Genomic DNA, 13,549 nt, shown 5'->3' with positions numbered 1-13,549 from the left:
CTTTTCTCCTTGCAAATAGAATATGACGTATGTCCTGCATGCCACTTCCTCTGTCCATATCTTTCTATTTCCAAATGAGAATTGATTTATTTGATTGTTTCTGTTAACTTTTTTGCCCTCCATAGGAAATATCTTGGAGCTAAGTCGGCCCTAATGTTGGAAATTAACGTACACCTTTACTGTTTTCTTACCGGTTATGCTATTTTTCCTCCCAAACTTGTTCTCATAAATATGTTTATTTCATATTTCTCTGTTCTAGCATCACCTGAAAAGTCTTCCCTCCTCATCAGCAATCTTTCTTCCTCTGACATCACCAGCGATTCTCTCCGGCTCTCCTGGACCACCGAAGAAGGGGTCTTTGACTCTTTTCTCATTCAGTACCAGGACGCTGAGGGGAACCCCCAGGAGCTGCCCATAGATGGGGACCTCAGCAGTGTCACCATCTCGGGCCTGAGGCCTTCCAAGATTTACAAGTTCCTTCTCTATGGTGTTTCTGGGGACAGGCGGGGTAAACCCCTATCGATGGATGTGACGACAGGTACCCAAACCCACGTACTACCAACCTTTCCCCAGGAGTAGGGGTTGTTCTAGCTATCCATTTGATATTTGTAGAACTCTGCCCTGGCTGCAGGGATACATGATCCTTCACCTTCTTCACTAGATTTCATGTTCCATTCACCATACCCGTTATCAATTTAGTACAATTTCAGTTTATTACAGATTACATCACAAATCCATGTAACCAAGAACAATGACAAAATCAACAAGACAATGATTTGAAATCAGATTTCAAATATGAAATATCAACCATAAAAATTAGAAATAAAAATAGGTGTTATCACAGCTCCCTCTTATATAATACAGTCCTCCCCAAAACCATAAGGAATTCAGGTGGCATAACTGTTGTCAAACACACAAATCAAACTTTCGAATGGATTGTGTCCTCCAACGTATTCCTCATCGTAGATGTATTCGCCAAGCTTTAGCTGCTTCAGAAATTTTTCTTGGCAGAGGGTGCTGTGCGTCCATGTCGTCGAGTTGAAGTCCTTCAAAGGCCTCTGTCGAGGGTGACGTCATCGGGTATACAAGTAGCACGCGCCGCGCCCGTTGGCCTCAGTTCCGTTTTTCTGCAGTACACGTGTTGCTTCGGAGACTTGGCGCGCCTCGATAGTTCTGTGATGCAGTTATTGTGAAGTAGATATTCGAGATCTCCTCGTCGTCGACCCCGACTACCCCGCATTCGGGGTTCAAGAAATGTAAATCCTGCAGATCCAAAATGTTGATCACGGATCTGCACCGAGAATGTCTCTGGTGCCTCTGTGAAGGCCACGGCATGGAGGCCTGTACGAAGTTTCAGGCAATGACGGGCAAGGCCTTGCGAAAGAGGAAGGGAAAACTACAGGTAGGTCAAAAACCCGACCGAAAAGCCTCAAGCATCTAGTCGAGATCCCATGAGGAGAAATCTCCTCGACGCGAAAGACAAAAGCATAGGTCTAGGTCCCGAAGTGGTTCACACCACTGTTTGTCTTCGACGAAAAAGTCTAAAAAAAAAGACGCCACCGGTCCCCTTCCACCTCGTCTTCAGACAAATCCCCCAACAGAATGAAATGCCCCACAAAACATTCTTCCTCGGAAGAATGGGAAGGATTTAGAATTAAAATGATGGAGGTTTTTGAAAAGGCTAAGCCTCGATCCGCTCCTTCCTCAGAAGCTGGCTGGGAGCGTTACCGTTCCGACACTTGCGCACCCTCGAGCGCGGGTGGTCGAAGGAGAAAAGATCGGGAACCCTCCAGGACCCTGAGCGAAAAAGATTGCTCGAGTCGAGTTGACCGCTCGAGGTCACCTACGCCATCCGGAACCCGACATACCTCGAAGGGCGAGCCTTCGAAGGGCACCTCAACGCCCTCGAAGCCAGCTCCGTCGACGACTACTATTTCGTCGGTGCCATCGACACCATTGATGCCTTTGTCGACGCCGACCCCGAAGCCCTCGGTGCCGAATGTTTCAAAAGCTCCAATTCAACCAGAAACTGTCAAAATATCAGCAAAAGAAAAAGCTGCAAAGACTGCAAAGCCTTCAGTCTCTACTGCAACACCTCCTCCAGAAAAAATGTATAAACCTCTCCCAAGGAAAGAATATTTTAAAACCATAATTTCAATTTTTGAAGAACAAGAGAGGTCTGAGGAGGAGGAGGATGTTCCTTTTGGCCTAGAGTATGGCACCCCTAATGTTCCAGAATGTCTGATTTCTGAGGAAAGCAGAATGAGGGATCTAGTGGAAACCTTGCATAACGCAAGTGGAATTGACACTTCACCTGAGACAGATTTTGGCAGACCAGAACCAGGGGAACATTCCAGTCCCTCATACAGGCAGCTGATGACAAAGGTGGTTGATTATTTAGGATGGGCTAGACCACCAACTCAGTTCATCCAGGATCATGGCCCCACCGAAGATCCGATTTTACCCTTCCATGTAGCCTTACAAAATAGGGTGGCCAAAAATTGGGAAACCCCTGACTCAATTCCTCTTGTGAATAAGTCCCTCACTTCAAAATACCGCCCTTCCATTAGTGACCCAGCTATCTGTCCAAACACCCTACTCCTGAGAGTCTGGTGGTCCAGGCAGCCACAGCTTCTAATAAGGTGGCGTACCCTTCCATCCCTCCGGATAGGGACGACAAGCGTGTGGATGGTTGGGCACGCAAGGTATTTTTAGCTGGGTGTATGGCGTTAAAATCAGCCAACTTCACATGTGCCTTGGCAACATGTTCGTACACTCTGTGGGAGTGCATTGCAATGGCGGCGGAGCACATACCAGAAGGGGAAGAAAGCGAAGGATTCCTAGCCATCGTTAGAGATGGAAAGGAGGCCATGCAGGAATCCCTTTAGTCTGGATTGGACACTGCAGATAGTGTGAGCAGGTCCATGGCCACTAGCACAGTGATGCACAGATTTGCGTGGTTGCGAAAGTCGGGTTTCGCACCAGACGTGCAAAACTGTCTTTTGAACATGCCCTTTGACGGGTCTCACTTTTCCGGCAACAAGGCTAACGAGAGCCTTGAGAGGTTGCAGACCTCAAAAGTGGCTGCCAAATCTTTAGGAGCTGCTACTAGGCAACCTCAGCCTTTTCGTGCATCAGGACAATCTTGGAGGGGACGATCCTATCGTTATTACTCCTCATATGGAAAGGCGAGAGGAATGGCCAGTCAAAGAGGCCAGAAAAAAGCAACTTGTGGTGGACGAGGAAAACGTGCAAAGCAAGCCCCAGCTTCAGCCTCTTTACCGTCAGCGGCCGCAGCTGCCGCAGCAACCGCCACAAAACCACTTTGAGGACTTGCATCACAAGACACCAGTGGGAGGCAGGCTGTCCCAGCATCTGCAAAAATCGCGAGCCATTACTTCAGATGTTTGGGCTCTAGAAATAATAGCCCAAGGTTACTGCCTTCCTTTTCTAACGCAACCTCAAAGCAATCCACCAGGAAGACACGCTTTGAAGTTTCCAGACCCGCTCCTACAACAGGAAGTCTTAACCCTGCTAGAGAAAGGTGCTATAGAACCAGTACCTGAAACGGAGAAGAACAAGGGATGGTACTCCCCATATCTTTTGATTACCAAAAAGGACGGGGGACTGAGACTCATCTTGGACTTAAGAGGCTTGAACAAGCTCCTCAGGAAAGACAAGTTCAAGATGGTCACTCTTTCTCAGATCCTTCAGGCCCTTCAACTTCAGGATTGGTTGGTGTCATTGGACCTCTAGGATGCTTATTTTCATGTGCCAATCCATCTCAAGCTCTGAAAATACCTGACGTTCGTAGTTGGCGACTCGCACTATCAGTTTTGAGTCCTACCATTCGGGTTGACCTCCGCCCCGAGGGTCTTCACCAAGTTGATGGTAGTGGTGGCAACGCACCTCAGGAGAGGGGGGATTCACGTCCACCCCTACCTGGACGATTGGTTGATCAGGGCGCGTTCTGCCGAACAAGCCCTGGATCATCTGAAAGTCACCTGCCACTTCCTCCACAGACTGGGCTTCTCCCTCAATTTCAAGAAGTCACAAATGACACCTTCCCAACAGCTCCAGTACATAGGGGCTGTATACGACACATCCTTGGTAAAGAGCTCGCCTCCCAAGTCGAGGGTTCAAGACATTCTTCAGATGGTTTCCAAATTCCAAAATGCCCAAAATCTCCAGGCCTACGACTTCTTGAGGTTGCTTGGCATCATAGTATCCTGCATTTTCCTAGTACCAGAAGCACGCCTGAGGATGAGATCCCTTCAATGGGCTCTAAAGACTTAATGGTCCCAGTTCTCAGGACAAATGATGGATCTCCTTGAGATTCCAAACAAGGTTCGGCAGGATCTTCTGTGGTGGACTTGCACAGAGAACATGCTAAAAGGAGAAAATGTTTGGCAACCATGGCCGGAGATTACAGTAGTGACGGATGCCTCACTCATGGGGTGGGGAGCGCATGCCAACGATCAGACAATCAGCGGTCGTTGGTCTCCATCGGAGTCCAAACTACACATCAACCTTTTAGAGCTGAGAGCAATCAGACTAGCGCTGAAGGCTTTTCTGCCATCTGTCAAGGGTAAAAATGTCCTGATAATGACAGACAACACAGTGGCCATGCATTACCTAAACAAAAGAGGAGGTGTAGGGTCACTACCTCTGTGCAGAGAGGCAATGTGGCTCTGGTATTTAGCAATTCAAGAAAGAATCTCCTTAACGGCAGTTCATCTAGCATGGGAGGAGAATATGACAGTGGACGCTCTGAGCAGGCAGAGTATGGTGTCCCACGAGTGGGAACTGGCTCAGGAAGTCCTTCAGGAGATCTTCACCCTTTGGGGAACCCCTCAAGTAGACTTGTTTGTGACTGGAATCAACCGAAGTGTGAAAAGTATTGCTCAAGGGAATTACCCCCGAGAGGAGCCCTAGGGGACACGTTCGTGTTGGAGTGGAACTTCGACTGCTATACGCGTTCCCTCTGATTCCCGTCATTCCTCAAGTCATCAGGTGATTGAGACAGTTTGGAAATCGCATGATCCTAATTGCCCCAGATTGGGCCAGGAGAACGTGGTACCTGGACCTTCTAGACATGTCCATCTGCCCTCCGTTACGTCTTCCTCAGAGAGAGGACCTTCTCTCACAAATGGAGGGCCAGGTTCTCCATCCAGAGGTCAGGACTCTCAACCTTCATGCTTGGTATCTGAAAGGCTGAGATACAAGGATTGGGACCTTCCCGATGACATCATGGAGGTGTTGCTTTCGGCAAGAAGGCCAGCAACAAAATCTCTGTACCGGTGCCGCTGGAAGAAGTTTTGCAACTGGTGCAGGGAAAATAATGTTGATCCTTTTCTGTGTTCTATCCCAGAAGTGTTATCTTTCCTCTTGTCCCTGGCACATAGAGGCCTTAATGTTGGGACCATTAAAGGTTATCTTGTAGCGCTTTCCATTTTCAAGCGCTCTTCGGAAGAATGTTCCTACTTTAAAATTCCTTTGATAATACAATTCTTAAAGGGACTCGCCAATGTGTTCCCTCCTTCTTCTTTCCAAGTCCCAGTTTGGGACCTTAATCTGGTTCTAAAGTTTTTAATGTGTGCCCCTTTTGAACCTTGGCACACATGTCCATTAAGATTACTAACGTTGAAAAGCGTTTTCTTGGTTGCTTTAAAATCTGCACGAAGAGTGAGCGAGTTGCCGGCACTGTCTTCTGGACCACCCTATATTGTGTTCTACAGGGACAGAGTTGTATTGAGGGTTAAATCCTCATTCTTACCTAAAGTTGTGTCTGATTTCCTTTTAAATCAGAAAATTATTCTGTCTGCGTTCTATCCTCCACCTCATTCCAATAAGGAGGAGGAAAGATTGCACAGGCTGGACCCGAGAAGAGCTCTAAGCTTTTACATTTCTAGGCTCTTCAAGCTTAGAGTGGATAATCAACTTTTCATTGGCTACACCGGAAGGAAATTGGGTCAATCAGTCTCAAAACAAACCCTATCACGTTGGATTGTGCTTTGCATTTCAGAATGCTACAGATTGGCAGGCAAAGATCCACCAGAAGGCTTGAGGGCCCATTCTACCAGAGGCATAGCCTCTTCGACAGCCCTTCAAAGAGGTGTTCCCATAAAATCTGTTTGTGAAGCAGCAACTTCGTCATCGCTGCACACTTCTTCTAAATTCTATAATCTGGATGCTTCCCACCCTAAAGGGCTTGCTTTTGGTAAAACAGTGTTATATTCAGCTATATAATGTCAAAAATCTACCCCCTCCTCCAGAGAGCTTTTTACACTGCTTTGGGAGTCTATCTAAGATGAGGAATATGTTGGAGGACACAATCCATTCGAAGAACAAGTTACTTACCAACTGGTAACTTTCTTTTGACTGGCTGTTCCTCCAACGTATTCCTCATCGCACTCCCATCCTACCCCTCTGTAGATTTTCTGGTGTTATTACCACTTCAACTCTCGCAAGGCTGACACCTGGCTACCTACACTATCTATACAGCAAAGCAAGAGGGGAAAAAACAAAACTGAGGCCAACGGGCGCCGCACGTGCTCCTTGTATACCTGATGACGTCACCCTCGATGGAGGCCTTCGAGGGACTTCGACTCGACATCAACGCACAGCGCCCTCTGCCGAGAAAAAGTTCTGCAGCAGCTAAAGGTGAACTAAAATGAGGAATACGTTGGAGGAACATCCAGTCGAAAGAACGTTACCAGTTGGTAAGTAACTTGTTCTTCTGTGGGAAGCGTTTTAATTTATGGAACTGTATATGTAGAACCCCCTACAAAATTCTTTATAAAGTAAATGTATCCACTGGAATATTATTTTAGTTGCTAAAGTCTTTTAAATTGCTGTTACTAAACAGAGCAGGTGTTTCCGGATGCCTACGATTCAAAAGAATGCTTAGGGCCTGCCTATAATTTGAAGAGTTACCCCTGGTAATATTGGGACCAGCACCTCTTCCTGAGTCTCTGAAATAGAGGGAAAGAAATGAGAAAGTGGGACATGTTCTCTGTCATAGAACAAGGGCTCCAAGCTGAGAGATGTGTGTGTCCTCCAGCGGACTACAGTGACCCGTATCTGCAGCAAATCTAATCTCAGTCTGGTGAACAGCTTCTGTCCCTAAAATGACCACCAAGTCCAAGTATGGAACATGAACTACCTAGCTCCAAAAACCTCAAATATCTGAAGGCCTAGAGCGAGCGCGGCGCAGCACAGGTCCTGTCTTTCTTGTGGGGCTGAGCTCAAAATCGCTTTGTCATTTGGCAAGATACTACTAGGATCAAGTGATCATATCGCCTTCCAATGACACGGCACGCATAACTCATGGCTGTTAACTGTCTAATCTTGTTCTTATCATGAAAGGGGATCAGTTGTTCCTAGACTATATCCCTATATAAGGAATGATCACCACTACAGCTTGTCACCAATCCATGCAATACTGGCCTCGTGGGCAATGGTGTTAGCCATGGACATGGGCACCACTTAAAGGGCTTGTAAAAGTGATTTCAGTTCAGGTACAGCAATCACCCCACTTGCAACCCCCACACCTCGGCACCACTCATTTCAGAAGTAGATGGGGCTTCCTATACGTCATTGCCAGCACTCGCAGAGACGCCTCCCCGCCTCTGGCACAGACATAGCAAGTGGTCCAGTGACATGGACTGTGTGCCAAATAATTGCGGTCCATATTTCATGTCACACCTGTATGCTCACACTGTAATCTGTGATGGAATTTGTCAGATAAATATGAATGCTGTTAGACATCGTTTGGGGGATAGGCGAGGAAAATGAAAGCATTTAGAGTTTGAAAATGTAGGGCGAAAAAGTACATTATATATTTATTTACATTAGTTCCACTTTTGCGCTTTGGAGCCTGTGGCCAAGGAATTCAATGAGAGTAGTGGCACGTGGGAATGTGTGTCTAATGTTACATAAAGGGGGGATGAGGATGATAAGCACCATGACAGAGTTACAGTTACAGTGCCAAATTGCTTCTCTGCTCAGTTCTTAACTATATATATTTTTTGTAAAAACAAATTTGCGGTGACAGCAATTGTCACTGATGACATGATGAAAAGGCTATCATTGAAATGGATTGCTGAGGAAAGAAAAGAAGGTGTGTGTGTTGTGTGATCAAAAGGTGAACATGAGTGGGCCAACAATATGTGTGTAGTACACACAGTGACAACATCTTTGGTAAAGGGACATTATGTTTGCCGCACAAAACACAACAATGTGTTAGTTATCATTGCTAAAGCAACCATACCTCTTTCAGTGCCATGTTAAGGCAAGTGCAAGTGGGCCTTGGTCATGCATTGCCCATGATGTCTCTTCTCGTGATGATTCCCCTGGGAAGTGGAGTCTTCAAATTAGGTCTTCCAGTTCTTATCTCCTTTAAATGTATTGTATTAGCCAAAGTTTCACATGTAAAATGCCCCCAACCAATAAGGGGATCTGATCTTTCTCCTAAACCCTTTGTCGTTGCTTCACTCCTGTGTGCAGTGTGGCTACATGATTGCCATTGGTGTTGGCATATGTGGAGTGACGAGCAGTGCATGGTGAAGGCCAAGTTATGGTTGTTTTGCACTCTCGGTGGCAAGGTTATGGCTCCGTTAGACCAGGGTTGTCCAACCCGAGGGCCAGATCCATGCTGTGTTCTCAGTGTACCCCTCATTAATATTCATGAGAAAAGTTTGCATACAATGGGGGTCATTACGAGTTTGGAGGTAGCCATGGCGCAATTAGCGCCATGGCTGCCTCCAAACCCGGGTCCAGGTATGGTCTGACTGAATGGGGACTTACCGGGACATTCTGACCTATGCGGACCTGGTAAGTCCACATTCAGCTTACCATTCCCCATTCCCATTTGAGCCCCTATAGGGCTCAATGGGAATGGGGAAGGTGCTAAAACGGGCCCGCAATTTGCAGGCCCGTTATTAGCTCCAAGGTCCCTTAACGGGACCCGCAGAGAACGGCTGGTCAGACCAGCCGTTCCTGCTGGGACCCTCTAAGGGACCTCGGAATAGGGCGGTACGGGTTTACCGGCACCGGCATCATTACATCATTACCGGTGACCGTTAACCCTTACCGCCCAACTCGAAATGACCCCCAATGACTCTAAATGTATGCACATTTTTCCTCATGATATTAATGAAGGATATCCTGAAAACCCATCACAGTCCCGGGCATCAAGGCCTGGAGTTGGCCAACCCTGGATTATACATGTTGGGGTTTTGTTGTTTTGCATTTCAAGAGTAAAGTCCCTTTAATTAAGTTGTAAGGTTGAATGTGTTTTTTAAAAAGGGAAATGTATCAGTACATCCCCATCCCCACACTTGCGCCATCTGAATGACACAAGGCCTAGTAAGATTGTTATTCTGTCCTGTCTTTTTTTCCCCCTCCTTGTCTTGTCGCGCCTAGAAACACTTGTGTACAGGCACGTTATATGTGCCATATCATATCATATAATATCATTAAACCAATGTTTCTTAAATTGTCTACACCAATCTACTAGGAGCTTCCCCAAGAAGCACTGTGTGCAGGGCATGGCAACTCCACTCATAGCGACCCCTGAACATGGCATGTGCCAATGTCCATTGAGCACTTTGCCAGGCGTATGGTCTTCGCTATGTCTCTCTCCCATAAGCCTATCCATAGTGGCAGTGGCCATTGTCTGTGCCCATGGCCAGTGCTCACTTTGCCCGAGGCATAGCCTTTGGCCATGCGCCAGGTCCCCTGAGACCTCCAGGCGTCAGTTTGAGGGAGGCATGGGTTTTTGTCAGGTCACGGTCCTCACAAACAGCCGGGTCTCTGGCACATTGAAATGTGCCTGCCATGTTTGGTGACATTTCATGAACATTTTCATAGTTTAATAACAGGAGTGAATAATACCCGTTTTTCTCTTTCTCTAAAAAGGGAATTTTCACAGGCCCAAAATAAAAACACTCTTTCAGAGCAAATATCTGAAAATGGTCTGCTTTGAGCTTCTAGAGTTTCAGCATGCACCTACAACGGATAGGCAACTGGTGCTTGTAAATGTAAATTGAAAATTGGAGCGTCCCGGTCCAAGATACTGAAGTTTGAAATACTCACAACGAACCTTTATTTAGGGAATGTGCACAACACTAGTCTTTGAGACACAATCAGGTCGAAAAAGTCAAAGAATCGGAAAAATTGATTGGAAATGACACAGGGGTCCAGAAAATCTAGAGATAGCCTTTCAGTCACACAGAGGTCTGCACCTCCGGAAAGCTATGCAGAGTCACAGAAACTAAAATATCCTGCATGAATGACTGGATTTCATGTATAACACAGAAACCAAAAACACCGAAGTGAAAAGAAAATGTAGGAAAACTTCATACGTCTCTTTCCCTGCCCCTCTGTCCTGCTCCCTCTATCTCTCTGTGTGAAACCTACTAACCCCGAAAATACCAACATTAAGGTTTATAGAAGCTTTTCACAAAAAAACAAGTCTAGCTGGAAGCCAACAAAACATTATGAGGGAAAATGTTTTTCTTTTCTATATTTTGGGGAACATTTTTATAGGGTGACGTGAGGTTACATATTTGGTGGTTTTAAAGTAGACATTATTTTATGTGTATCCTGTTACACTTGTTTTCTTGAGAAGCTTCTTTAAACTGTAACGTTGGCATTTAAACATTTTGTAGGTTTTCACTTTTTGTAAGTAGGAACTTTCACTGGTTTTTAATTATTATTTTTGTCATGAATTCATATATATGCAGAGTCACATCTGTGATTGGGACCAAAGGATACGATACACTCTGAAATGTAAAGTAAAAATGATTTATTAACAACGTCTTACAGTGTGTGAGCAAAATAATATATGGGGCATGCATAAAGTGTAACAGAAACCTCAGGATCATGCCGGTGGCCATGACTAACTGAAACTTAAGGGGAAAGCTAAAATGTCAACATGGCTTTGCTTCAGCTGCTCAAGGTTTTGGGGTTTCCTTCCCAGAAAGGCGATGACAATAGTAACCAAGACATTCCCTAAAATGAGTGTCTTACAAAGGTTGGTATTCGAGAAATTGTCTGGGTTCTGCAGTGGTTGGCATTCGCATTAACCCAGGTTCCTTGGACAGTCCCCGACCAGCAGTGGTGTCTCAGGGACATCTCCCCTTCCTTCTTGTCCGAGACTTGTGTTTCCTAGGTGGTGGTTGGCTATTCTTGTTCGGGTCCCCCTGTCTGTTCCAACTGGCCGACCACTGTGGGAATGTCAGAGTCCCAAGTCAAAGGGAGGGGCCTATGACAAGGTTGTAGCAACTCCCAAAGTCCTGGATGTGGACTAGGGCAGCTGGGTACGGTAAGAGGGCAGCCAACCTCTCTTCGGCACTGGCTTGATGCGGCAACCTTTATTGCCCAAGCTTTGGCCACTCTCCTCAATCGCCCTCTGCCAATTGCGTTCCCAGTCTTCTTCCTCTTCCATAAAGGCTTCTATCAGTTAGTTTTGCTCTCTCTTGGGCCTCCCTCCTCTACTTGGCTACTCTTTCCCCCTTTCTTTCTCAAACTCCCATTCACACTCTTGAGTTATACACTTTTCTATCAGTGCCTTGCCAAACTCCCTGCCTCTCTTTTCCAAGGCTTTATCGTTCTGTAAACACCTCTGGTTATATCCTCCCAGTCTTGCTTCTCTTCCCACCTTCTTCATTCCTTTGGGCACTGCCGGTCTCGCTCTCTTGGACACTTCTGTTGCTGTTGTCTGCTTCTTTGCTCCACTGTGCACAACTCTCCTCTGCACTATCACTCTCAAGATCCTCACCCTTCTGAGCACATTTTCACTCCTCTGAGCACTATACTCCTATGTACTACAATTTGACTCTCAAGATCTTAACCCCCGGGTACCTTCTTTACTCCTGTGAGCACTATCCTCCTATGTACTGCGGTCACTCTCAAGACCTTCACTCCTCTAGACAGCTTATTTTCTGCTGTGTGCACCACCTTACTCTATACTACTATCACTCTCAAGATATTCACCCCCTGTACACAACTTATTTTCTGCTGTGTGCAGCACCTTACTCTATACTACTATCACACTCAAGATATTCACCCCCTGTACACAACTTATTTTCTGCTGTGTTCACCACCTTACTCTATACTACTATCACTCTCAAGATCTTCACCCCCTGTAGAGAGTTTCTTTTCTCCTGTGTGCACCACCTTACTCTATACTACTATCACTCTCAACATCTAGCACCTTACTCTACATTACTATCACTCTCAAGATCTTCACCCCCTGTAGAGAGTTTCTTTTCTCCTGTGTGCACCACCTTACTCTATACTACTATCACTCTCAACATCTTCACCCCCGTAGAGAACTTCCTTTCTCCTGTGTGCACCACCTAACTCTATACTACTATCACTGTCAAAGATCCTCACAGCTATCAGCACTTTCTTTGCTTCTCTGAACCACTTCTTTACTTCACATAACACAACCCTCTTTGTCCCTAGCGTTCCCTTCTTTGACTTCCCCTCTCACTCTTGTGGTCTCTTTCCTCAGTAACTCTTTCTGGGTCTTGGACTCCTGGTGCACCGGCTCTATGTGATTACTGCACAGAAATCATGTGAATACCAAAACATGGAATTTATTTTTTCGAATTTGTACACTTTTTCTCATGCATATATGCAGGAGGAAACCACGCGCAGCACCCTCCCAAGGCCCCATTCATATTTAATATCCCTACCACACAACTCATCTACATTTACGAGAAGTGTACAAATTCGATTAAATACATCCCATGTTTTCGTTGTCGCAGTGATGGGATTCGGCATTTTGGTATGATAACGGTCCAGCATCTTCTCCAAAGTCTAGGGCTCCTGCTCCAGTCCATCTCTGGGCTCTTGTTCCAGCCCTTCTCCTGAGATCTTTGGTTCCAATGTGGCACAGCTCTCTGGATCATTTCTCCAGTCCTTGGGCACTTGAACAGCCTTCTGCTCTCTCATCCAACGTGTTTTGAATGAGTACTTGTCTCCTCTCTTCAACTCATTCCTCCAACCCCCAAACTGACAGACTGAGGCTGTGAGCTTTTATAGCATGATGTTCCCACCTTCCAGCCTCTCTGTGGTGAAAGGGCAATCAGGTATGTTACCTGAGATGGGATTTGGCTGTCAGGCTCCACATCTTGGGATGGTTTACAGCCTGACTATTGGACGTAAGATGACTTGTCCCTCTCCTTGGGTGGCCCTCTCTCTGCCTTCCACACCCTCGCCCTCCCTTCCAGCCTCTCCCTTTGTTAAGGGAATTCAGGGGTATCTATTCAGGCCTCGTGTGTATGGATTGGCTGGTGGCTCATCCAGTAGGCTCAACTCTAGGGTTTAAGGTCGACGTTCAGGCTGTCTAATTCTTTGTCTTTGGCTCCATGAATGCCTGGGAGGTGACCGACTGTGCCAATTCTATCATCCCTATAGAGGCATCAGCCTACTGGGAAATCTCCTAATTTCCGACGGGTAAATGTACCTGTGCGGTCAGTTCCACTGATAACGTACTGTTTATTGGTGACATGATTCTTACCTTCAGCACTATATT

At 46.2% G+C, this 13,549-nt stretch overlaps 1 protein-coding gene across 16 annotated transcripts in view; it reads left to right on the top strand.

Moving 5' to 3' along the window:
* TNXB (tenascin XB) overlaps nucleotides 1–13,549 on the top strand; it is a 687,232-nt gene that overhangs the window by 442,704 nt on the left and 230,979 nt on the right. For 14 of the 16 annotated variants that reach the window (XM_069634959.1, XM_069634963.1, XM_069634962.1 and 11 more), the window contains one exon: nucleotides 260–538. The exons of the other annotated variants lie outside the window; for them this stretch is intronic. In XM_069634959.1, the coding sequence (XP_069491060.1) occupies nucleotides 260–538 (279 nt within the window). The remainder of the gene's footprint in view (nucleotides 1–259; nucleotides 539–13,549) is intronic. 16 annotated transcript variants of the gene reach the window in all.

Source organism: Ambystoma mexicanum, chromosome 13, assembly GCF_040938575.1.
Source record: "Ambystoma mexicanum isolate Mex_15411 chromosome 13, UKY_AmexF1_1, whole genome shotgun sequence".
Lineage (NCBI taxonomy): Eukaryota > Metazoa > Chordata > Amphibia > Caudata > Ambystomatidae > Ambystoma > Ambystoma mexicanum.
Note: the sequence above shows the minus strand (reverse complement) of the source record. Positions and strands in the feature narration are given on the sequence as shown.